This window comes from Chenopodium quinoa, unplaced genomic scaffold (genome assembly GCF_001683475.1).
Source record: "Chenopodium quinoa cultivar QQ74 unplaced genomic scaffold, ASM168347v1, whole genome shotgun sequence".
In the NCBI taxonomy this organism is placed as follows: domain Eukaryota; kingdom Viridiplantae; phylum Streptophyta; class Magnoliopsida; order Caryophyllales; family Amaranthaceae; genus Chenopodium; species Chenopodium quinoa.
In genome coordinates, this window is record NW_018743252.1 from 6,165,864 (window position 1) to 6,192,931 (window position 27,068).

Genomic DNA, 27,068 nt, shown 5'->3' on the forward strand with positions numbered 1-27,068 from the left:
GTGAAAATTTTTATATACACCAGGGTGTAAGGTGCACCCAAGTGTATTATGCTCATCTGATATATTTTTTTCTCATTTTAAAATCTAAAATGAGCAAAATTATATCAAATGAGCAAATATACACCTTTGGGTGCACCTACCTCTATATGCACCCGGGTGTATATAAAAGGTTCTCGGGTTTGAGTGGGACCATGAAAGGAAAAAGAAATAATATTATGTAGTTGTATGCCAAAAATGGAAGTGGAACGCTTTACAAAAAAAAGTCGTATTTAATAAGTGTAACATAATAAAGCGGAGGGAGTGCTTCTATTTTGTCAGCTCAAAAGAATAGGGCTTTAGAGTATATGGCCAATTGACCATATTGGTATAAAAGTTAGCACCTTGGTGACATATTAGTATATAAATTAGCACTGGCGACAATTGGTATAAAAGTTAACAAACAGTGACATATTGGTGTAAAAGTTAACAAGATGTGACATTTAACCCTTTTTTTCTTGCCGCAGTAAGTACTTAATTATTATTATTTTAGTTTTAATTATTGAAATTTTTTTGTTGTTAATACTCATTATTTACGACAAATAATTCTCTCCTCCACACCCATGCACCTAAGATTATCGGCAAATAATAACAAAAAATTGTAAGATCAAATAAAAAACTCAAAAAATGAAAGGAATATAAATTCTTATGATTTAACGTCTCAAAAGTTGAAATTGGCATGTTAGTTTAATAATTAAGAAGTTGGGAGAAAATTTATTTGTACATATAATACTGAATATTGCAAAAAAAATTGAAAGCTCAATGTAATCTCGGATTATGTAATCAAAGGTTAATCTTGTAATTTTTCTTGATTAATTTCAATGCTTAATCTTAATTATTCCTCTATATTCTCATATTTCCTCCCCTTTTTCCTTCCTTTTTTATTTTTTGGCTTAGCTTTTTTTTCGCTTTTAATAGTATTTAAAAATTATTCAATGAATATTTAAAGCAAAAAAACAGTACAAAAAAACAATAGAACAAAGTTATAAGAATAAGAATAAATCATGTGTACAATATGCGCTTATTATTTTAGTTAGAAAAAGGGTTAAACGTCATCACTCACTAACTTTTATACCAATATGTCGTCATTTGTTAACTTTTATACCAATATGTCTTCATTTGGTTAACTATTATACCATGTCGCAAATTGCTAACTTTTATACCAATATGTCGCCGGCGATAATTTATATACCAATATGTCACAAGGTTGTTAATTTTTATACCAATATGGTTAATTGAGTATATTGTATTCAAACTAAATCAACCGATGGTATTATGGTGGGGAGAGTTTATTTTCTCATTATAATTGGATATTTGGATATGTTTATGTTTATAAACGGTAAAAAATTAAATAGGGTAAACATATAGTGATATAGGGAGACAGGGAGTACAATACAATACGAGTAACTGGACAGTGCACCAGAGCAAGTTCAGGTGTATGCTAGCCATGGTAATTAAGTACTCCGTACAATATATCCACATGACAAAGAGATGAAAAGAAAAATTTCTTTAGGCTTTTCATCGAGGACTTCAAAGCTTGATACATTATAGAATGAGAGCAATCATTAAGTCTTTATGGAGCTGATTAAGATAGAACAACACGTAGTTCACTTTATTAAAGACAATGTTAGAATTATGATTATCTGTTGAATTAGGGGAAAGTTAACTGTTATCTTTATAGTCATATAGGTCATGGCAAAGGATGCAAATATGCCGAGCTAATTTTATGTAGGTTGTTCATGCAATTCCTAAATCCTAACCCAACCTGATAACCAAAGGTTATTGTGAGAAAACCGTACCTAATTTAAACCAAAACCAAACCACCCGAATTCAACCCGGTTTGGCCCATATTTCATATTTTGTACTAATAGTAAGTTCTATACGATATCTCATAGTTGCTTTAGCACAGCCAAACATTATCAAATCTAGCCTAAGCTCGATCTATTGTCCCAAATTGTCTTGCCCGCTAACCTGGGCCGGGTTGACTCATGAGGGGTTCCGACCAGGTAGGACTCCTCATCTTACCTACAAAAAAAAATAAAAAATAAAATTGAATTAATTAAATTGCCAATTTAAACCATTCTAACATATTATTAAACTCTGTACTTCGCATTATGACAGAGATAATTTATAACAGAGCAAAAAAAGTAGTGTATAGATGAAAACATTTTATCCTATTTCCTGTTTTTCTTCTTCTCATTCCTTAGCTCGGTGACATCTTCATCTCAGAAGACGAAGATGGAAGTATATTTTGCTCTTCTTGTAATGCTTTCTTTGGCAGTCGGTACTGAAAAAGCTTTTATACCATGTAATGAAAAACTAGAAGCAACTACATGAAATGCAAGAACCTGTTACACTGTCTCACTGTTTCGAATGCAAATGCAGTTCTATTTTCATCTAATCTCAAAAGATCTAAGAAGAAATGCAGTCTTATGTACCATAAACATCCAAACTACTAAAATAAAAAATATGTGAAATACAAAGTATATCTCAATTCTTGACATTTGCCATACCAAAACCATCTGCTTTACATAATTGCCACATATTGTACAAAGTTTGAATACAGAGACGTGAAAAAACGAGATTCAACCATTATATATGTAGAGAACTTGAAAACAAAATCAGAAAAGCGAATATTACAGCTTACTGATGCTCCGTTCTAAATAGCGAACAGATCATCTTCTACAGATATTATTCAATGACCTTTGAGATCCACTGAACAAATCTAGTATATAATTTTCCAAATCATCAGCAGTGTACTTTATGTACTTGTCACTGATTTCGTTGCTGTGTCGTCCCACAAAGGTTCGGTATGCTTGGATTACCTTAAGCGATGTTGAAATGCGCAAATCTTCCTGAAGCTGGGGATCCCTGACCAGCCATCCAGTTTGATTCCTATAGACCTCCTCAAAGGAAGCATAGAAGCTCCTCAACCTTTCTTTCAGAACATTTTTTATGCTTGAATTCGATCCAGAGTTCTCACTTCCATCATCTTTGAGAAGGGAGAGGATGAAGCTCCAGGTAGCTCTTTCATAATTCATAGCTTGCTGCTGAAATTTCCCATTATGCCTTTTGATCCAGTCATCCCCAAATATATCTCTAAGCTCAGAATGTTTCACTTTTTGTGCAATGTAATAAATATTGTTCATGAGAAAGAAATGCTGTAAAGCAGGATCCTTGTACAATTTTGACTTTTCATCTATATTAGCTATGAGGGCTGAAGTGAGGGATCGGAAATGGAAAGCCATCGGAGTAGCATTGCAAGTGCTATCGAATTGGTTCACCTCATCTCCAAATGCAACAGAATCAGCCATGGGAGAAAGAGATTCCTCTCTTTCAGCATCTTCAAGAATTTGATTTAGAGTGTCTTTGTAATCAGTGAGGAGCCTCAGGTAGTTCATGACGTACCTGGTAAGATGGTGAGTCCCACCCCCGGCAAAAGGATTGACTGATGCATTGTTAGCAATAGCATTCCTAAATTCAAGAAAAGTCGCCCTCACTGCATCACCTAATCTCCTCAAAACTTCACAGAACTCATCCCTAATAGCCTGATCCGCATACAAAGAATTAATATCAGGATGCAGTTCTGCTAGAACCTCGTACATATCAAGGATACGAAACAATTTCTCAGGTTGCCTTGGGCTCACAGCCACAGCATCCCCAAAACTTAGTAGCTGCATAACTGAAGCTTTAGATGAGTCGGTGAAGCACAGAGAGCTCAACGAGCCAAACTCCCCAAAGATGTCGTCGCATAACCTTTTCTCACTTGCAAGATATCCCCTTACAAAGATTTTCAAGGCCCAAACCCATCTCTTGATTTGAGAATCCAAGCTGCCCCACTCCATCTTAAGTACATCATCAATGCTTAGTGGCTCGACTTCAAGAACAAAGAGACATCTACTAAGGGCATGTTTTCTTGCATTAACATAAGCCTGGGAGCACTCATGGTCATAATTAGAAATAAACATCATGTTTGCAATACACTTTAGGTCCGGAATCACATCTGGGTGCACTAAATCAACAATGTAATCCTCCAAGTTTTTGCCAACAGACTCTCTTTGAAGTGAATCCTCTAGTGGATCATCCTCCAAGGAAATCGGGCTACCAACCAAATCACCCCTCTCACTAGAGCGGAAAGACTTGTGCTCCGGTTCAAAAGGTTGGCTATGCTGCACAATTATATGCCCAAACTCTTCTTCAAGTCTAGCCATTGCAGTCTGAAGCACATCATGAGCTTTCCTTAATAGCTCCACTTCCTCATCATCCTTATTCAAACACAAATTCTCCAAATTTTCAGTCAAAACACGCGCCTCATCAACCGCCTTTAGGTACTCAGAAGCATCCTCCGGACCCATATCCCATATCATCGTCTCATCCGATACACGATTCGTTATCTTCTCCGAGACTATATTAAGATACTCTTCAGTCTCACTAACCCCCTTAGTTGGAGACTCAATAACCTTTGAATCATCAACCATAGACATTGCAGTCAATCGGGTTCGAAGATCAACCAAGATTTTCCTCTCATCCTGAGACAAAATCTTTTTAGTCCCTAATGCTGCAACAATATGCTGTGCAGCAGCAACAAGGTCACCTTCTGCATTTCTTGCAGGAAGCTCAGATTCATAGCCCCCCATTATAGGTCAATGTTCACTTCTCTAAAACCCCAGAAATAAAAGACTAATGTTTTTGAACTTCTGAAACAGTAAAACCCTCAAAAGCATGAAATTCAAAACAAAATTAACTTAATCTACAAAACCCAGATAACTAATTTGAAATAAACATCAGATAATAGCAACACAAAGTACACTTAAATTAAAATACAAAATTAAAATACTTATTAGCAACACAAAGTACACTTAAATTAAAATACTTAACTATACTTTTTTTTATTTAATATAATATTAAAAACATCAAGAAGGTTGATTAGTAAAGTAGATATGAACAAAGCTTAAACCCACAAAAAGTGCAAGAAAATTAAGCTGATTTTATACAAAATTATGTAATATTTAAAGAAAATAAAAGATAGTTTATTTAATTACTTAATTTAATATAATAATTACCATACTAAAATGAAGTATTTGATAGAGAAATGGAAGAAACTGACCTTGAAGATCTATGAAAATAGCCTAGGACAACTGAAAGTTGGATAAGTTCAAAGAAATTGTAGTGTGAATATACTGAAATCTGGGGAAAAAAAAAGTGGAACAGATGATTATTAATGGAAAATTTAAAGTGAAAGTAGTGTTTGTATAATGAATAATCAGTCTTTGTCAAAGAAAGAAAGAAAGAAATGTGGAGATTTTTCAGAGATTAAATAATGAAGTATACGGAGTAGTATGGTGGGGGAATGTAGAGGGTAGAGTATTAGAATACTGAGAAATTGAGATTGGGGTAGCTACATCCTTCAAGATGTTGACTGATATGGTCTATTTCTGACACCAATGTAGACGTCTGTTTTTGTTCTTGTTTATCTTGCTTTTGGTGGGGTGTAGATTTAGGGGAAATTCTATACCGTTGCCTCGTGGTTTTGAGTTTTTTATATGGAAGATGAAGTTTTTTTCAACTCTGTTTAGTGGCACTAAGGTTTAGAAAAATTGACGATAGTGACATTTTTTTAGGTTTATAGCTAACCTTTTTAGTTAAAATGGTTAACCTTTGATTTATTTTATTAAAAATTATTTTAATTTTATTTTAAAATAATAAAATTTAAAAAAAAAATAAAAAAAAAAACCAAAAAATTTCCAAGCCATCTATCCCCGCCGTCAAACGCTAACCCCACCCCTAGCCTCGCCGAAAACCGGCCAACCACCGGGTTGTGGAAGGCCGACCGACCAGTTTTGGTGGTTTTGTGGTTGGGGGTAGGGCTGGAAGGTGGTTTCGGTGGTCGGGGGTGGCTGGATTCCGGCAAGGTTAGGGTTTGCGGGGTGGCTGGGAATTTTTGGGAAATTTTTTTTTTTGTTTATTTTTTAAATTTTATTATTTTAAAATATAATTTAAATAATTTTTTAATAAAAAAAATCAAAGGTTAACCATTTTAACTAAAAAAGTTAGCCATAAACCTAAAAAAGGTCACTATGATCATTTTTTCTAAACCTTGGTGCCACTAAAGAGAGCTGAAAAAAACTTCGTCTTCCACGTAAAATACTCAAAACCATGAGGCCACCATGTAAAATTTCCCTAGATTTATTCGTTAAACCGTTAAATAAAATTATACTCCCTTAGTTCCTCAAAAAAATTATACTCCCTTCGTATTTTAATTATTACTTGTTATATTTCTTCATATGCGCAATTTTAGGAAAAATAATAGAAGATACGTAGTAATAAAATATAAAAAGTAGGGTTGGTAGAAGAATAAAATATGATTAGAAATATTAAAGAAGTAAACTAAAAAGGAGTACTAATGATTGTCAAAAGTTGCAGATAGAATATTAAAGTTTCAAAAGTTGCAGATAGAGTATTCAAATCAAAATTCACACACTACAACAGGTTACCATTTGCAAAAAAAAAAAAAAAAAAAATTAAATTGCTGACACAATAAATAGAAGGTACTAATGTTTGGTGATTTTCAACATATTGATTGAAAAAAATATAATATTAAAAAACCACCCCATCAGCCTAACCACCTATCACGGCAGCCCACTCCCACCAGCCTGGCCGTCTGCCGGCCCTCAGCTTCGGAGCGCTGCACCTTGCTGCTCCGACCGCTATATCCCTCCCCTTAAATGCGCCGACCGCCGTACCTTTACTCCTCAATCCTCATATGCATTTTAAGTTTTAACAGCGGTTGCGATGGTGGATGAGTATTTTAAGTTTTTTGCTTGGCCAGACATGGGTGATTCTCACCTTCTTAATGTTCTTTCACTTCTCCGTCATTCGGTCTTGTTGAGTTGTTGACGACGTTGGACGGTAGCAACCCAGTTCACGGTATTTTCAAAAAGCTATTACTTTTACTTATGCTACTCAATTAGGTTAGAAAACTGCACAATTTTGTTTAAATACATATAAATTACAGGCTTTATCTACATACGAGCAATTGATAATAATAATTGGATAAAAGTGGCTAATTACATAAGTTAGGTTTTGTTCAATCCATTAAGGTTGGAATATTTCGACATTTAATTGAATTGCAGTGGCTGATTTATTGTTGGAACTTGGATAATTGATTAATTTGTAGTTGTTGCTCTTTTGTGATATATGATTTCATCTTAACCAATTCACTCTCTTCTCTTTCTCTTTGCAAATTGCAAGAGCAGTGGGATCCCCTAATCTGCGGACAGTTATGGAAGATTGGAACAAACCCTTTACAAATGAAGAATTGATAGCCATTCAAGTGGCATTTGAAGCAGCAGTTACTTCTTCAACTGCTTCGTCTTCTTCATTGCACCTCAAAACCTCGCACACCTGCGGACAGGCACGGGGGAGCTGCGGTTTGGGCGCGACTCTGCTGGCGGCCAGCCTGGGCCGATGGTGGTGCCGGGAGGTGACTGGGGTTGGGGCTGGTGGTGGTTTTGAATTTTTAATTATTTTTAATTAATTGTGCCATTGTCAGTACGCAATGATGGCTTTTTCTTTTTCGAGGCAACAACTCAGCATTTATTTATTTTTTATTTTTTTTAAAGTAAAAAAATGAGTTAACCGGTTGATGTAGGTCACCACCGGAATTTTTACCTCCAACCAAGGTTTGAGTGTCTTAATTGCAACTTCTGAAACTTCAGTAATCTAATTGCAACTTTTGTCAAAGATTAGTACCTTGTGTTTAGGGTAAAAATACCCGGTCCAAGTGGCCCAATAGCATGTTGACACGTGTCAGCCTCACAGGGTTCTTGAACCAACCCTCGGGTGACACGTGGCACTTCAACCCGTGAAAGGGGAACTGATCCCCAAACACTATAAATAGAGGAAAATCCTCATTTATTGCACATTCAGAAATATACACAATAAACTCGAGCAATATTTGTTTGGGGTAAAAAAACCCCCCTACGCCACGTGGTCCAATACCGTGCTGACACGTGGCAGCCCTTTAAAGGCCCATTGGGATCCAATTGGATGCTGACATGTGGCATTGTAACCCTAATAGGGGAGCAGATCTTCATCTGCTGTAAATAGAAGAAACTCCTCATTTATTGGTCATTCACAAACATCCATAAACACATACACCAAAAACCGAGCAATATTAATTGCGGAATCTCTCTAAATCAGGGAGAAATACCCATTTACTTTCCGCACTTTTACCCATCCGGAATCATACTAACTTGATCGTCGAAGGTGGAACTCCACCCAATCGGAGTTTCGTGGTTTTGCAGGTACGAATGTTAGGCGCGCATACTCAGGATTGTAACTCTCCCGAGGGACTTCAAAAACCCCGAAACATTTGGCGCCGTCTGTGGAGAGAGTACTTCTGAGATGGCATCCGACACTGTACCGCCTGTAGAAGGCAGCCGGCCTACGGTTGAACCTGAGGTCCATACGGACCATGATAGTGGTGACGACTAAGAGGTCGACAACTATGTGGCCCTAGACGGGTCACTTCGAACAAGGCGCGTCCGTTCCAAAGAAACAAGGGAACGGGGCTAAGACAAAGTTGGTCCCAGCAACCCAGGCGGTAAGCACGCTGGGCAACCCCAGGCGGCAGAGGGTACAACCTCCGTCATCAGAGACGAGCTCATGAAATTCATGACGAGTTTCAAAGGGGAAATAAAGGACATAATCAAGAAGTCAACTGGCTCAAACAAGGGTTAGTCGGCAAAGAAGCTTTCTTCCTCCGGGAAGAAGCAAATCAAAGACCGGGTGCCTACTCCTCACCCCAAACCCAAGGGGACAGATGGGCCCCTGATCGACCTCTCAAAACTTCGTTTCCTTGAACCAGGGCAAAGGAAGGCCATCCGACAAGTTCAGCCGGATGGGTCAAAAAAGACTTTCTCTGACGCCCGGATGTTCATCCAGGAGAAGAGAAGTCAGCAAATGTCTGGGTTGGCCTCGACGTCGACTTACCCAGACAGTTTCCGCAATACTTCAATGAAGCATTCGGAGACACATCAAGGGAGTCAGTCACGCGGCATGTCCGCAGTACTGGCCCTCATATCATCCAGCCGGTTCCGTATGTGCCCCAACAACCATACATGCCGTATGGATCACCATACATGCAGCCGTCCCCCTTTGGGGGTCAGGCGGCTCATCAGGTCCAGTCCATGGACTGGCAGCTCCGGCTGCTCAACCTTGGGGAACATCCTTTGGCTTTCTCCCGAGAAATAAATGAGGCGGCACAGCCGGCCAAGGTTAAAAATGTGTTGGTTGGTACCTACGACGGTACCACCAACCCGGAAGACCACCTAATGGCATACACCAACCTCATGTACCTACAGGGGTTGGATGATGCTGCCTGGTGCCAATGCTTCCCGGCTACATTGAAAGGCATAGCCCAACGATGGTTTGACAACCTACTAGCCGGGTGCATTAATAGCTTCAAGACGCTTGCATACTTGTTTGCGTCCAACTTCTCCATGAACATCCCTGCCAAAAAGACAAGTCTCGACCTAGGGGCTATTCAGCAAGGAGACAAGGAGGGACTACGGTCCTATGTCAAGCGGTTCAATCTGATGAGAATTCAGATTCAAGGGCTGTCTGATGAAGTTGCATATATAGACTTCTTCAAGGGTCTGAAGGATGGGTCGACCTTCAAGTTCGACCTGATCCGCAAGAGGGTGGCTACCCTCAAAGAGGCCTTGATGGAAGCCGAAGCCTACATACAGGCGACGGAACTCTGTGCCATCAAGCAATCGTTGGAGCCCAGACGGTCCGACAAGAGAGACATCCGGCCTACCCAGCCGGCCAAAAAAGAAGAGGGCAAGAAAAGAAAAGAAGTCTGGGCGGCGGATCGCTCTGGTCAGCTGTCCCAGAAGAAACAGAGAAAGTGGAACCATACGTCCCCAAGTACGAGTTCAACAAGGACTGCTCCTCCATCCTCATGGAGATCAAAGACCGGTTAAATCTTGAAAAACCGGCTGCTATGAAGAGTTCTATCAACAATCGTGACAAGAGTAAGTATTGTCACTTCCATGAGGACGTTGGCCATGACACCAATGGTTGCTACAGCCTTAGGTGGCTATTGGACCGTCTGGCCGACGAGGGGGCTTTGAAGTCCTACTTGGTGAAGTCCAAGGGTAACCCCAAACCCAACAATGGACAATCGTCAAAGAAGCTGGCTGTGAGTTCTGATACTGATGAAGAGCCCATCTTCACCATAGCAGGCGGCTTCGCAGGCGGAGGTCCTACCATCCGCGGTACCAAGGATAACATCCGGAAACTACCCAACCCAGAGGATGAGGGCCAGGCGTCGAAAGACATCTTCCCTGAGGTCTTCATCTCTGAGAAGGATCGGGGTACGGTCAGGCGGCCCCATGATGACCCCATCGTCATCGAATGCAAGGTTGCAATCAACGAGTTGGCCGGATCTTAATTGATACTGGGAGCTCGTCTGACCTAATCAGCTACTAGTGCTAGGCAAAGCTCAAGTACAAGCCTAGCAACATGCACAAGGCTCCTCACCCCCTAGTCGGCTTTGGGGGAGGAGTAGTGCATCCGGTGGGGAGGATTGACCTACCCATCCGGCTAGGAGAGAAGGGGGAAGAGCGGCACATGGTCGTCAAATTCTTGGTGGCCGAGGAATTGACCGCCTACAATCTCATTCTGGGCCGTCCTACCCTCAACGAGTCCAAGTCAGTCATCATCCCATCCCTCATGATGATTAAGTTTGAGAGGGATAACAGGTCAGTCGGTGCCCTGTGTGGGGACCAGAAGACGACTAGGGAGTGCTACCTCTCAGACGTCAAGCCGATTGCTGTAGCAGCCGACCATACTGAGGAGCCCGTTGACCTTGATGACAAGGAAGCCGCGCCTGCTCCCAAAGCAGCCGACAAAAAGAGACAGGCGGACCAATTGGCCCCCGCCAAAAAAGAGAAATAACAATCACTGACCGAGGAAAGGTCAAACGATTCCCGACCCCTGCCGGCTTGTGAGAGCATTGATGTCGTCCTGGACGACAGCCGCCCCGACAAAACCGTCAAAGTTGAGACGGTTACTTTTGAAAAGTTAGGAGCAGACTTGCTCCAACTTCTGAAGGAGTTCAAAGACATTTTTGCCTTTGAAGTAGAGGAGATGTCAGGCGTCAGCCAGGATCTAGCCGTCCACAAACTCGCTGTGGATCCCAAAAAGAAGCTGGTTAGGAAAAAGAAGAGGGATCATGGCGAGGAGAGATCTCAAGCGGCAGCCGCCGAGGTCAAAAAGCTCCTGGATGCCGGGTTCATTCGGCAATGCCACTACCTGAATTGGGTAGCAAATTTTTTCCTGGTCAAGAAGCCGAATGGTCCCTGGCGGATGTGTGTAGATTACACAGATCTGAACAAGGCATGTTCGAAGGATAGCTATACACTTCCTAAGATCGACAGACTAGTCGACTCTACAGCCGACCATGCTTTGATGAGTTTCATGGACGCCTACTCAAGCTTCCATCATATCCCTCTATGGAAGAAGGATCAGGAGAAGATGGCCTTCGTCACTGATTAGGGGTTGCACTGCTACACGGTGATGCCGTTTGGGTTGAAGAATGCGCCTGCTACCTTCCAACGAATGATTAACACTGTTTTCATCAATCAAATCGGAAGGAATTTAGAGGCGTATATTGATGACATGATAGTAAAATCCAAGCTACAGGCGGATCACCTAACTGACCTCCGAGAAACCTTCACCACCCTCAGGCGGTACAAGGTCATGCTTAATCCCAAAAAGTGTGTCTTTGGTGTTGATTCTGGGAAGTTTCTCGGATTTCTGATTGATCAAAGAGGCATAGAGGCCAATCCGGAAAAAGTACAGGTGGTGATTGACACGAAGTCACCCCGCACCGTCAAGGAAGCCCAGAAACTTACCGGTTGCCTGGCGGCATTAGGAAGATTCCTTAGCCGGTCAGGCGACAAGTGCCTCCACTTCTTCCAAGCAATCATGAAGAGGTCTAGATTTGAATGGGGAGAGGAAGCTGAGGCGGCATTTTAGAGGTTAAAGCAACACTTGCACTCTTTGCCAAGGTTAGTGAGTTCCCTCCCTCAGGAGGTTCTCTACATGTACCTAGCCGTCTCAGATCACTCCCTTAATGTTGTTCTCCTTGCTGAGAGAGACGACAAACGGCTCCCGGTGTATTTCATCAGCCATATACTCAGAAATGCTGAGCTCCGGTACCCAATGATTGAAAATTTTGGGCTGGCCCTTTACAAGGCAATCAAGCGGTTGAAACCCTACTTTTTGCCTCATCCGATGATTGTCTATATTGATCAGCCACTCAAGCGTTGAAATGCAAAGCCTGAAGATAACTTTCGAACCTAGGCGGGCAGTGAAAGGTCAGGCGTTTGTCGACTTCATTGTTGAAATGACTAGGCCGGCACAGCTTGAGTATATTGATCAGGTTTGGAAGTTATTCGTAGATGGAAGTTCTACTATGAACGGCTGTGGTCCAGGCGTAATTTGCAAATCTCCGAAAGGGGATACATTTAAATATGCACTACGATTCAAGTTTCAGGCTTCAAACAATGAAGCTGATTATGAGGCCCTGCTAGCCGGTATACACATGTGTAAGGCGGCAGGGGCGAGGAAAGTTGACGCCTGCTTGGATTCTCAATTGACTGTTAGCTAATTCAATGGTGACTACGAGGCCACCCATCCGACAATGATCAAGTATCTGCAGGCGGTCAAAGATGAGGCTGGGACACTTGATGAATTCCATCTAATTCAGTTGCCCCGGTCAGAAAATAACCAGGCGGATGCTTTGTCTAAACTGGTTAGAAAATACGCTTAGGTCAGTCTTTTGGGAAGTCATGGAAAAAAGAAGCATTGAACATAATCCCATTGGATTTCTTGACCGAAGCTCTACCTGGATGGATCCCATCCGGGATTATTTGGTAGACGACACTTTGACAGATTCCCCTTCAGAAGTGCCAGCACTGAAAAAGCGAGCCCTAAGCTTCGAAATGTATAAGGGGGAACTCTTCAGAAAGGGTTACCTCCAGCCGTTGCTGAAGTGTGTTACCCCTGAAAGGGGAAAAGAAGTGCCAGAGGATCTGCATGCGGGCTTTTGTGCATCACATATAGGTGGCAGGACTCTAGCAAAGAGGGCCAGGCGGCAAGGCTACTTTTGGCCCACCCTTGAGGCAGATGCCATGGAATTGGTGAAGAAATGTGACAAGTGCTAGAGGTTTGGCCGGCTCATACACCGTCCGGCAACAGATCTGACGGTTATCTACAGCCCGGTTCTATTTGCAAAATCGGGCATGGACATCTTAGGTCCTTATACGCCTGCATCGGGCGGAAGAAGATACATTCTAGTGGCTGTAGATTACTTCACCAAGTGGGTAGAGGGAGAGGCGGTTAAGGGCATTAAGACAAAGGATGTCATCTCCTTTATTTGGAGAAACATCATCACCCGGTTTGGGGTTCCTATGTCTATGGTCTTTGACAATGGTCCTCAGTTTGAAACGCCTACCCTCAAGAGTTGGTTGGGAGATCAGGGTATCTCATATTGTTTTGCATTCGTTGGCCGCCCCCAGGCAAACGGTCAAGTTGAAGCCTTTAACAAGCTCATCTCAGACGACATAAAAAAGAATATTGAAAGAGCGGGAGGTCTTTGGGCGGATGAGTTACCTCACGTCCTTTGGGCCATTAGAACAACTGAAAAAGGGGCAACCGTTGGAACCCCGTTTCTCATGACATACGGCACTGAAGCCGTCCTGCCAATTGAACTTTATGAGCCAACACTTCGAGTCATGATCTATAATGAAGAGGCAATTGGGAGGCCATGCGTCTTGCATTGGACTCACTCCCGGAGCGCAGGGGCAATGCCGCCTTGCGTCATGACGAAGAAAGACGAGGGCCTACAACAAAAGAGTACACAAACGACCCCTTAAAGTGGGGGACTTTGTGCTATGAAAGATGGAGGCAACTGGTAGGGAAAATGAGCAAGGGAAGCTAACCCCTAATTAGGAGGGCCCCTACTTGATTTTTGAAGAAGTTAGAGGCGACACCTACCGCCTGGAAACACCAGACGACAGGCAGCTAGCCAGAACCTGGAATTTAGACAACTTGAAAAAGTACTACTTCTAAGGATTTGTAAATGTTTTATAAACAGAGTATATTAATAAAAGAGTACTTTATTTCAATTGTTTTTTGTATGAAGTCCCATGTGCAATGCACAACCGGGCAATTTCTAAGTCCCATGTGCAATGCACACTCGGGCATCTTCAAAGTCCCACATGTGCAATGCACATCCGGGCACCTGTTTGCTCGAAATAAGTAGAAGGCTAAGTACCTAACTTAGTTATTCAAAAGGCCAAAGGCCAACATATTTTAAACCGCCTGCTTTAACCATGAGCAGGCATCCGGCAACGCTCATTTGGGAGAATTCGTCGAAGAGAACATCTCCCTTCCGGGTGGTACATTGTTTTACAAGTCATAGACTTAAACGACTTTAACCGGTTAGGTTAAAGATAACCCATGGCCGTTTGAATGACCTATCAAAATCAAGATACACCCGGTTATTACCCCAACGCAATACAGGTGGTGAATTTTAATATTGGTATTCAGCCGGCTTTTGCCAAAAAGCAATACAACCAGCTTCCATTTCCATTAACATTATCATTTATCCAAATTGGTTTCATATGCATACGTCCGGTCACAAGCCGCCTGCATGTCATCCAACCGGCACAGCGGTACAGTAGTTAAGCGCGTATCCTAAGTTTGACTTATCCGGCACAGCGGCCGATTCGACTTGGGTTCAATTCTGTTTTGAAACGGTCACACACCGTCTGTATGTTCATCTAGATGCTCATAGACGGCTTCTTGCTTCAAGTTGGTAACTATTTAAGTAAACAACCATCCAGGGGCAGACAGGGCTAACGCATCCGGCATATACCAATACAAATTGCAACATAAAAAAAATCCATTCTAGGCAAAATTGCAGAAAATCGATAATTTAAACAAAATAGCAAAGTGAACCGACAAAGTCTGTATATATATATATATAAAAATTTCAAGTTAAAATGTTAGCCGGAACCTTGTCCGGAAGAAGAGATACAAAACTACACGGCTTGGAGGCCGGATGAAAGTAAGAGTTTAAAAAAATTGAGCTACTGCTGCTGTTGTTCCGGAAGCTGGCCCTGACCGACATTAGGGGCATCTTGGGTCTGCTAGGGTTGGGCTTCTTTTGCCCCACCCGACACTTCTTCCTCTGCTTTCTCATCCCCTATGTCGGCCCACTCCTCGAAGGGCGCCGGCTACTGAAGCCCGAGTACTTGAGCATCAAATACCTCTGTTGCGTTGTACCTCAAGTCGAAGAAAGCATAGTCGGTGTCCGGGTGGATCATGGACCATGCCATCTTCATGCGTGCTTCACAGTCACACTCATTCTCGGTGACCAGCCAGTTCTGTTCAGCCGACAGCTGGTCTAAATGCTCCTTCTTGGTCTTAACCAGCTCGTCTTTCAGCCGGGTGACCTCGTTTTTCAGCTCAGCATTCTCCTTGTTAGCCTCCCCCAAGGCCTTGACGTCATCCTTGAGTTTGTCAACTTGGAGTTTCCAGTCGGCAGCATTTTGGTTGGCTGTATCAGCAGCAGACGTAAGCTCCCGAATGAGTTCCTCCAGTTTCATCTCCTGGGTTTTAGTTTGGATTTCAAGCATTAGGGAGTTATATTGACAGACATCAATTAATTCGGCTGCCCGTCTCTGGGCATCCCTTACCTCCTCTTGCTTCTTCCGCAAGGGAGCTTTCATCCTGTCAACCCTCAACATTACCTGCAACGTCAGGCGGAAAAGAAGTCAGTTAAGTTATATAACAACCGGCAATTAGAGAAATTGCCCAAAATAATACATTTGGCAATTAGCAAAATTGCCCAAAAGTACCCCAACTGGTATTATTACCTCAGCCACCAGTGAGGTGATGCGGTCAAGGTTGACTTGGTTGACACCCGGTACCGCGACCTTCTCAAACCAGGTGAGGGTCCTTAGCATTCTCTTGGAATAATTTTGCATATCCGGCAAACGAGAAGCAGTATCTGCATCATGAGATATATTTATTAAGTGTTGGGCATAAGCGACTCTTATATTCAGCCGGCATCCGGAAGAATCCCTCGACTGAGAAGTTTGGGACTTGACTCGAACAGGCCCAAGTGGCCAGGGGGGGTCAAAAGGGAAATCCGTACCTTTGTTTTCTAGCTGAGGGGTGAGACCACCCCCAGTCGCATTTAAGCCGGATGCAACAGTAAGCACCCGGCCTGTGGGAGCCGCAGGCTCCTTAGATCCGGCCTCAGCCGGCCCCGAGCTTAAACTTAGGCTTTGCAGACTTTTGCCTGCGATTGTGGGCCTTTCAGGAGCCGGTGTTATACCGGCTGATGTTGGTGCAAGGCCGCTTGAGACCCTTCGCCTCTGTGAAGCCGGCTGAGGGAGTTCCTCCTCCGGCCTCCTCACCATCTGCCTTAAGGAGCGAGGAACGTTCTGGCTCCCCGTCTGCAAAAGATAGCAAAGAAACAAGTTAGAATCAAGACTGTTTGCAAGACATACAGACGGTTAAATATCCGCCGGTGCTTACCCCACCGCCTCTGGCTGCAAGTTGGGCCCGTTTTTGCTCGAGCTGCTCCTTCCTTATTTTGGAGGCTGACTTAGCCAGCGTTTTCTCTGGTGGAGTCATCTCAAGTCCTTTCTCTACAAAATAGTAAAGAAAGAAAAATGTTAAGAGCATTCAAACACCATACAAGCGTCATAAATCGCTGGGTAAGCTGTAAACCTTTGTCCCAAAAGGTGTTGAGACCACAGGCGGAAAGGAACGCCTCGTCTCTGAACTAGTCCAGATGAGGGACCCAGAATTTAGGGACAATGATTTGTGTCCCATCATCCAGTGGCTGTGTAGTTTTCTTAAACAGTCCCGGCTCATAATGGCATCCCAAGCCTCAGCCGGCACTCTTGGGAGGGCACATTTCTTTCCCAACAGAGTTGGGTTCTTGTTGTAATGACGCTGCCGGTGATTTGCAGCTGTAGATGGGGAAGAGACAAAGTAAAATTTGCTCTTCCAGCTTGTCCATTTGGAGGGCTTCTCCAATGTCATCATGTATTCCGGATGCGTGGTCAGTGTATACCACGCATTCCAGCTGTTTGGGGCACGGCTCAGGTAGTGCATGTGCGCGAACGCCTCCCAGCTAGGCGTCTCCAATGATGTTCACCCAAGAGTTGGGTGTGAGCTGCCAGACGCCAAGGTCATAACCCCTTAGAATGGCTTTGATTGTTTTGTGGAGGGGAAACGGGAGGTCGGCTTTGGATGCCGCCTTGTAGCATCCGAAGTAATTATCGGCATGTTCATTTTAATCTAACCTATGCAACCGGGAAAAACTCAAAGTTACGAAGGGCAGAGATGGTACCTTGAAGTGTCGAAGAAGTTTGTAGAAGACTGTTATGTAAAGATGTGGCTTGCAGATGCCACAGACGGAAAGATTCCGATTGCTTGTGTTCTGAAAGCTGAAATACAAAGCAAACAATTATGCGTTTGCGTAGAAAATCATTCAAAGATACTTTAGACGGTATCAAATAAAATGCAATTTTTGAAGATTGCTCAAGGATACCCTAGGCGGTATCTATAGAAAGCAGTTTTTAAAGATGACTCAGAGATACCCCAGTGCCTTTTTGAAAAATTGCTCCAAGATAACCCAAACGGTAGCCGTGGGGTGCATTTTTTGAAAATTGCTCCAAGTTACCCCAGACGGTATACGACCGGCTGAGGATCCATAAGGTGTAGTATTTGAAGGAAAATTGCACAAAAATACCCCAGACGGCACAAGCCCGACTGAGGGTCCTATGATTGCAGATCTAAAAAGAAAAAATTGTTTGAAGATGCCCCAGACGGCACAAGGCCGGCTGTGGGTCTATAGAAATCAAATTATGAAGATTGCTCAGAAATAACCTAGGCGGAATATTTCCGGCTGTGAGTCCATTTAATGCAATTTATGAAGACAATTGTTTGAAGATACCCTAGACGGAATATATCCGGCTAAGGGTGTATGCAATGTAAGTTTTTGTAGACAGTTGTCTGAAGATACCCCAAACGGAATATTTCCGGTTGAGGGTCTATGAAATGCAAGTTTTGAAGACAATTGTTTGAAGATGACCCAGGTGGAATATTTTCGGCTGTGGGTCTGTTGAATGCAAGTTTTCGAAGGCAATTGTTTGAAGATCCCTCAGACGGAATATTTCCGGCTGTGGGTTTATGGAATGCAATTTGTGAAATAAATTTCTTAAAAGTGCCCCAGACGGTGTAAGATCGGCTGTGGGTCTATTATATGCAATTGGTGAAATAAATCGCTTAAAAGTGCTCCAGATGGTGTAAGATCGGCTGTGGCTCTACTGAAATCAAGAAATTGATCAAGTTAGACGGTACCTTAGAAAGGGTCAATGAAGTACTCAACCAGTAACCGGATGCGTCTGGAAGAAGAAGCTAGTTGCACTAATGAGCGGCTGGTGTCAGAGCATTTTTCTCTCAAGTATTTTTTGTGAAAATTCGCAAAGTATCAAATGAGAAGAGGAGGTCTCCAATTTATAGGAGGGGGGCAGAAGGCGAATCGTCACCTCCCCCTCCAATTCAAATTTGTATCCAAAATTTGAATTCAAAAAATAAAAAATGGAGGGAAGGAGATAAATCGTCACCTTCCCGGAATGTGACACGTGTCACAGGCGCCATGTGGCAAGCCATGTCACACCTGTGAGGGGAAAATGTTTCGGGTAAAAATCGCTTATGCCACATGGTCTAATATCGTGCTGACACGTGGCAGCCCTTTAAAGGCCCATTGGGATCCAATCGGATGCTGACACGTGGCATTGTAACCCTAATGGGGGAGCAGATCTTCATCTGCTATAAATAGAGGAAACTCGTCATTTATTGGTCATTCACAAACATCCATATACCAGAAACTGAGCAATATTAATTGCGGAATCTCTCTAAATTAGGGAGAAAAATCCATTTACTTTCCGCACTTTTAACCATTCGGGATCATACTAACTTGATCGTCGGAGGCGGAACTCCACCCAATTAGAGTTTTGTGGTTTTGCAGGTAGGGACGTCAGGTGCGCATACTCAGGATTGTAACTCTCCCAAGGGGCTCCAGAAACCCCGAAACAATATTAATTGCAAAATTCTCTTGGAATCTGAGAGAAAAACCTTTACATTTCGCACTTTTATACATCCGGACACGTTCTAACTTGATCGTCGGAGGTAGAACTCTACCCAACTGGAGTTTTCGTGGTTTTGCTGGTATAGACGGTTGACATCTATTCTTGGAATTGTAACTCTCTCGAGGGATTCCAAAAACCCCGAAACATTTGGCGCCGTGTGTGGGGAGAGTACTTCTAAGATGGCTTCACAGCAGTTTGTATCGCCTGCTAATGAGAACCAGCTTTTGGCCAGAGTAGAGGTCTTACAGAACAAGATAGTGGTGACGAATTCGATGTCGACACCTATGTGGCCCTAGATGGGTCACTTAGAACAAGACGCATCCGTTCCAAGGAAACAAGGGAACGGGGTGAAGACAAAGTTGGTCCAAGCAACCCAACCGTCAAGCCGACTGGGAAACCCTAGGCGGCGGAGGGTTCTGCCCCCGTTACTAGAAACGAACTCCTGAAATTCATGAAGAGTTTCAAAGGGGAAATCAAGGACCTAATAAACAAGTCGACTGGCACCAACATGGGTCAGTCGGCCAATAAGCCTTCTCCCTCAGGGAAGAAGCACATGAAGGATCGTGTGCCTACTCTTCACCCTAAACCAAAAGGGACGGATGGACCCATGATTGATCTATCAAAGCTCCATTTCCCTGAATCAGGGAAAAGGAAGGTCATCCGGCAAGTTCATCCAGATGGATATATTAAAAAAAGACTTACTTAGATATCCGGATGTTAATCCAGCAGAAGAGAAGTCAACAATTGTCTGAGTCGGCTTCAACGTCGACTTACCCAGACAGTTTCCAAAATACTTCGATGAAGTATTCAGAAACAAACCGAGAGAGCCAGTCACGCGGCTCGTCCGCACGTACTGGCCCTCAGATCATCCAACCGGCTCCATATATGCTCCAACAACCATACATCCCATATGGATCACCCTACATGCAGCCGACCTTCTTTGGGGGTCCAGCCAACGGACTGGCAGCTTGATGTATTCATTTTATATGTTATTTTATCCCCGTCCGTGATCATATTTAGGAGTATTTTTGGCTCTTTAGAGCCAATTTTATTACTAATACGCGTTTTCTAGTGTTTTCGTAGTTGTGGCATTATTTTACAGGAAATTGCAGATTTGGTGCATTTCTCGGCATTTAGTGGAGCCACCGCGAGCATTGGAGTTGAAACGTATTTATATGATCGTGTTTCAAAGCCCAAGACCGTAATTGATGATTTAATCCGGTGATTAAGGGCTCAATGAGGAGATTTGGAGCTTGGACAATTCGATCCCAGAAGGATGACGAATTGGGCTAAGGTAACAAGGCCCAAAGGACGAAGAAGAGTAAGCCCAAGCATCCGCCCGAGTGGGCAGTGCCCTCGCCCTAAGGCGCGCTCGCCCTGAGGCGCGCCCGGCCGGGCGAGAGGAGAAGGTCCGGGCACGCTTCGCCCGGATACGCGCCCGACCGGGCGCGAGGAAGCTTCAGGACACACAAAAGGCGCGCCCGGCCGGGCGGCCCTTTGCTTGACCGGGCGCGTGTTTCCGAAGGGAATTTTTATTTATTCTTTTTTGTAATTTTTATGTTTAGATTATTTTAGTAGGAGTATAAATACGGTTTTTAGTGAATGATTAAGCACGCTTTTTACGTTTTCAGTAGTATTAGCTAGTATTATTTTCTCCAAGATTAGATTTTCAGCTTTTTATTGTTCTTGAGTACTTTCTCTCTCTAAACCTTTTGATCAATAAATTCCATATTTTCTGTTAATTCTTGGTACGATTTCTTACTTACTTTATTTTCCGCAATTTAATTAATTTGTTATTTAAATGCATTCTTTGATTATCATGTCTAGTTTAGATTTATTTATGTCAGAGTAGATTTCTATTCTAGGGTTGTGGGGATCCATGAATAATATGAAGGGGTAATTTATTATTTTTTATTATTGATGTTTGATTAATTTCCTATTGATTGATTTAATGCTATGCAATTAGATTAGGCCTGGTTTAATTGTATGAGTTTTGCAATATTGATTCGAGATTCGACAGATGAGAATTGATGTTTAGGCTTAGTTTCAATAGACATGTTAATTTATTAATGGTTAGGTCGATATTCGAGAGATGAGATTTAATACCAGTAGATTAATTTTGTAATTACAATACATAGCGACAACCCTTTATAATCTGGTTAATTTATGCATTGATAATTGATCGTATGTTTTACCCTGGAGTATTATTTATTGGTGAACCTATACCCTAGAACTTTTTATTATTGATTATTCCTTCGATTAATTTTCTTAGTTTTATTATTAGTTCAATTCATACAAATACAAATTGGTTACCTGATAATTTAGATTATAATTGTTGATTAGGAATAGAAGAACACTGTTTCCCTGTGGATTCGACCCTACTTCCCTATCTACTTTAGTTAGAGGACTTAGGTAATTACTTTTGATTAGGTGATACGACTAGATCCTGTCACAGCTCCGGCTACTAAACCTTGGGGAACAGCCGTCGGCGTTCTCCAGGGAGATAACCGAGGCGGCTCAGCCGGCCAAGGTTAAGAATGTGTTGGTTGGTATCTATGACGGTACCACCAACCCGAAAGACCACCTAATGGCTTACACCAACCTCATGTACTTACAGGGGTTGGATGACGTCGCCTGGTGTCGATGCTTCCCGGCGACGTTGAAGGGCATAGCCCAACGATGGTTTGGCAATCTGCCAGCCGGTTGCATCAATAATTTCAAGACGCTTGCATAATTGTTCGCGTCCAACTTCTCTATGAATATCCCCGCCAAAAAGACAAGTCTTGACTTGGGAACTATCCAGCAGGGAGATAGAGAAGGGCTAAGGTCCTATGTCAGGCGGTTCAATCTGATGAGAATTCAGATTCAGGGGCTGTCTGACGAAGTCGCCTACACAGACTTCTTCAAGGGTCTGAAAGACGGGTCGACTTGGTCAAAAAAAGGGTGGCTAGCCGAAGCCTACATACAGGCAACGGAGCTCTGTGCCATCAAGCAGCTGTCGGACCCTAAAAAGTCCGACAAAAAGGAGAGCCGGTCTTCTCAGCCGGCTAAAAAAGAAGAGAGCAAGAAAAGAAAAGAAGTCTAGGTGGCGGACAATTCTGGTCAGCCGTCCCAGAAGAAAAAGAAAGAGTTGGAGCCGTACGTCCCCAAGTACGAGTTCAACAAGGACTGCTCCTCCATCCTCATGGAGATTAAAGACCAGTTGACCATTGAGAAACCGGCTGCAATGAAAAGTCCCAACAAAAGCCGGGACAAGAGCAAGTACTGCCATTTCCATGAGGATATAGGCCATGACACCAATGGCTGTTATAGCCTCAGGCGGTTACTAGATCGTCTAACTGGCGAGGGGGTTTTGAACTCCTACATTTTGAAGTCCAAGGGTAACCCCAGAACAAACAGTGGACTGCCGTCCAAGAAGCCTGACAACCTTGCTATAAGCTCTGACACTAATGAAGAGCAAATCTTTACTATAGCAAGCGGTTTCGTGGGAGGGGGTCCTACCATCCGGGGTACCAAGGAAAACATCAGGAAGCTGGAGGTCAACTCAGTGGATGAGGGCCAGGCATCCAAAGACTTCTTCCCTGAGGTAATCATCTCTGAGAAGGACCGGGGCAAGGTCAGGCGGCCTCATGATAACCCCATAGTCATCGAATGCAAGGTTTCCAACCAACGAGTGGGCCGGATCCTCATTGATACCGGGAGCTCGTCTGACCTTATCAGCTATTGGTGCTTCACTAGGCGAAAATACGTAATCCCCACCGGTTCAAACCCCCCATTTAGCACCGATTTTGAACCGGTGGGGATTTGGGGGTGCTAAAATCCCATACATTTCGCACCGATTCTGGGGGAGCACCGGTGCCAAAAACTGAACTTTTCGCACCGGTTTTATCTTAGAAACGGTGCCAAAAGTCTCCAAAAATATTTTAAAAAATCTTTTAGCACCGGTTCTTTTCCAAAACCGGTGCCAAAAGTGCTTCAAAAAAATAAAATTTTTTTTATTTTTTTTTTATCAATTTTTTCACTTAAATTGTACCAAATACTTATATATAATACTAATATACATAAAACACATATATTTTGTTCAATAACTTGTAATATTACACTTTAAAAAACTGAAAAAAAAAACATATAGCTGTTTTGTTGGGCCTGGTGCTGTTACATTCACAAGCATAATCAAAATAGGGATTAAACAACGTTGTGAACGATAGTGCATGTCAACAAGATAATTATAAAAGCTGCCTAGAACACCTCCGATAACTCCAAGAACTATCACAGCCAGGATATCATAACTACTGCTGTTCTGCTTCTGCTACTGCTATTGCTGTTCTGCTACTGCTTCTACTACTATTGTTCTGCTTCTGCTACTTTGTGTTATGCTTTCTGTTCAGCTATTGCTATTCTGCTACTGCTTGCTTTGCTTTGTAAACCCATGTTAGAAATCCTTGCTTTGTAAGAACATGTGATCTAATGGTCCAATCTGAATGAATAATAATCTGTCTACTTGATTAAAAGTTCACCTATGAACTTCTGTATTACAGCACCTATAAGTCACGTGTTTTGCATTTTAATTCACTATATCGTCAATCTTGCTAACTCCCTCCTAAATCCATCATTTATAAATCGATTTTCTCTATTTCTGTAAGAAGGAAAGAAAGCATGTGTTAGTGGCAACATATCTTTTTTAAAATACATCTAAGATTAGCTTTTAATAGATGACATCAGTAATTGGACCTCTTTATATTATCAGGGTAATCATTGCAAAGAAATAGCTAGCAAGGCTTACAAAATTAGAGGATTCTTCAATCTAGAATTGAAGTTGAGAGCATTTGTATAGTGTTCACAAAGAGAATGTATATAGTTATATATAGAAAACTAAGGCTGAAGAAAACAGCTTTTTTAATAGTAGAAGGGAGAGGGAAAAGAGTAGGAACTGTAAGCAAAGGTAAATTATTAAGCATACCTGCAGCCAACTCTAATCATAGACCAACATAAAGCCGTCCATGTGAAAAACAAGGGGTGTTTAAATATAGGGCAACCTGGGATAGAGATTGGCCTTCGGCATTATTTATAGTCATGGCAAAACTAAGCTTAATAGGGAACTATTTCCTCTGAAATTTGAATGGATAGTTTAATGTCTCAGAAAAATAAAGGAATCTAAGCAAACCAAACCGGAAAAACAACCAAAGGAACAAATCATCACAAAAGCTTAATAAAACGAACCCCCCTGATAACACAGTACTCAAATTAGATTTTCCTATTCAATGCCATACTATACAAACAATAACAAACCTAATTTGTAATTTGAGTAGTCAAATCATATAAAATGCACCAAACAAAAACCATTCTAACCAACAAATATAGTAAAGTCTGAATTTTTCAAACTAAATTATCATTAGCAAGCATCATTCTGAGTATCACTGTACAATCCAATATGATTATAAAGTCTAGCATCATAGTAGGGTAGTTTGAAATCTATTCAGTTTTTGGTGTCTAGAATTAGCAGATTTAGCTTTATATAGGTTCAGTAATCAAGGTTCATTTGTTAAAGTACACTGTATAATGAAAAAAAAGTAGCCTCTGAAACACCATATACTTACAGCCAAAAGAAAATGAAGAGAAGAGAATAAGACTCTCCAAAACCAAACCACTCTATATATAACCAAAGAGAAAAGAGCAACACAACAATTTCACAATTAAATAGAAAGCCAATAGTACAAAAACAAAACAACAAGCATTAAAATTAGGAACAAATTACACTGTCATGTTGTATGTTGTCATAACTACTCCAACGTCCCATGGAACCCCTCTTTACTTGCAATTCTCAACAGAGCATCAGATAATTGTGGTCAGTCAAGTCCAAATCTTCCCAATATTGAGCACAAGGTAACTATAGGCTGACCATTCTTACTAATTATACCCAAACAGATGGTTACTCTGTGCTACACTTTTGAGATTTTGCTTCCAAGTTGAAATAATTGCTCACTATGTTATCACATTGAATAGAAAAGGCTTTGTCTTACTACCTTAAATGCTAATTTTCACCTTCCTCTCTAATCATTTGAATTGCTTATAAGACCACTCGTTGCAAAGCTCTTAAGCTGAAGAAAGGGAATTCCTTGTTCAATCTATTAAATCAATTGTATTATAATCCATATTCAGATTCAACGTAAAGTTATAACATAAATAAACCTCTTTTGAAGATTAGCCGGGAATATAGATTTCTCTCTAAGTTGAAGCCTAAGAGCTCGAAGTTCATGTTCCATGTCCATAACCTTTGGATGAAAAGCACTCATTAATATACAAGGTCAGGAGCTAAATATAGGGAAAGAAGAGATCAGGAAAGGAAGATTCAGGAAATATTAAGGCAAAACATCTGCATGAGCTATGTCACTTGCAAATTACAAACACAGTGCTTTTGACAGACCAATAAGATAAATCAAAAGATAATTTGAGGTGTCCTTGAAGTTTTTATAAATATAAGGTGATATAACCATGATCTTTTACCGAAAGACTTTTACTAAAAGTACAATAAAATTATGTATTGACACACCTTGCATAGCTGATGATTCAATCTGATTCGTCTAGCTTCCTGAACCTCATCCACCAATGTCTCAATGTCCTAAATTAATCAAGATCAAAACATTAACTTTTCACATAAAATTAACACCATATCTATTCCTCATTGCCAATTATAATCATTAACTTTTCAATAATTACCAACTTACCACCAAATATTATCAGTCATAGCTAAATAAACACCACTAAACATTCAACAATCGCTCATTCAGCTTAGAAGCAAGAATAAATTCACCATTCTTAAAGCAGGAAGAAAATCAAACAGGTTTAAGCAAGCAAAATACAAATCTACATAATAAAACGTGAGGAATACTCTGGTTATAATCACAAAACAAAAATAAACAACTAAAAATCAGAAGTCTACAACGAAATCAAACAGCGATGTATCGAATACACAAGCCTGAAAAAAATTAGGGTTAAACAACACTAATAGCAGAAAAACATGAATTAAAAATAAAAAAAAAGTAAAACCTAGGTTTAGATATAGGGAGAAAAAACCAGCGAGAGAAAGCGCTGCCATCCTTAGCACGCTTAAGAGAAAGAGTAGCAAATATCCAAGTACAGAAAGGTCCGCACATGGATCAGGATTCAATCTGGGAAATAGAGAGGGATATTGTAATAAGTTTCTCTCAAACCAGTGACTGAAGCTCTAATAAAATACATGGGAATGGAAATGCGCATTTTATATTTACAAGTATAAAAACCTCTAATGTATTAGTATCCTTACACAGCACAGCTGAACCTACGCCCATGGCAAGGTTTCAAGAAAACACAAAAGCTGGGATGAGGCCTCAGAACTGGGATAATAGTTTTTTCATAGGCACATATTGACAAGAGCTCAAAAATACCACTAGTCATCATAGGCCTTTCACACAGCTTTAACAAAAAAGCACTTAAGAAAAACATAAGTTGCTCATGCAAAAAGACAAGAATATCAATAGACCAAGTCAAAACTGAACAAGTACACCAAAAGGAAAGCAACAAATTTCAATGTAAAACTAACCTGTTCACATCTGAGGAAGAATCTCAAAACTTGGCCCACTCTTAAGGCAGGCTACTTTTGGCCCACTCTTGAGGCACACTCCATGGAAATGGTGAAGAAGTGTGTTAAGTGTCAAAAATTTGGCAAACTCATACACCGTCCGGCCACTGATCTGACGGTTATCTACAGCCCGGTTCCATTTGCAAAATGGGGCATGGATATTC

General features: G+C 41.6%; 1 protein-coding gene and 1 long non-coding RNA gene across 4 annotated transcripts; both read right to left on the minus strand.

Annotated features, from left to right (window-relative positions):
* Positions 1 to 2,520: 2,520 nt before the first annotated feature.
* LOC110735106 (exocyst complex component EXO70E2-like) lies at positions 2,521 to 5,589 on the minus strand. The gene is made up of 2 exons (XM_021915258.1): positions 5,144 to 5,589; positions 2,521 to 4,733 (listed from the first exon to the last, which is right to left on the minus strand). Exon 2 carries the CDS (start codon positions 4,671 to 4,673, stop codon positions 2,712 to 2,714), a length of 1,962 nt encoding a protein of 653 aa, XP_021770950.1. The 5' UTR covers positions 4,674 to 4,733; positions 5,144 to 5,589; the 3' UTR covers positions 2,521 to 2,711.
* A 17,755-nt stretch (positions 5,590 to 23,344) lies between these two features.
* Positions 23,345 to 26,853, minus strand: LOC110735107. 3 transcript variants are annotated; one of them, XR_002514000.1, is made up of 4 exons: positions 26,590 to 26,853; positions 26,334 to 26,455; positions 25,837 to 25,905; positions 23,345 to 23,922 (listed from the first exon to the last, which is right to left on the minus strand). It is a non-coding gene; the product is annotated as an uncharacterized LOC110735107 (long non-coding RNA). The 3 variants fall into 3 exon arrangements; XR_002513998.1 differs by having other exon boundaries at positions 25,837 to 26,455; XR_002513999.1 differs by having other exon boundaries at positions 25,837 to 26,455; positions 26,567 to 26,853.
* Positions 26,854 to 27,068: the final 215 nt, after the last annotated feature.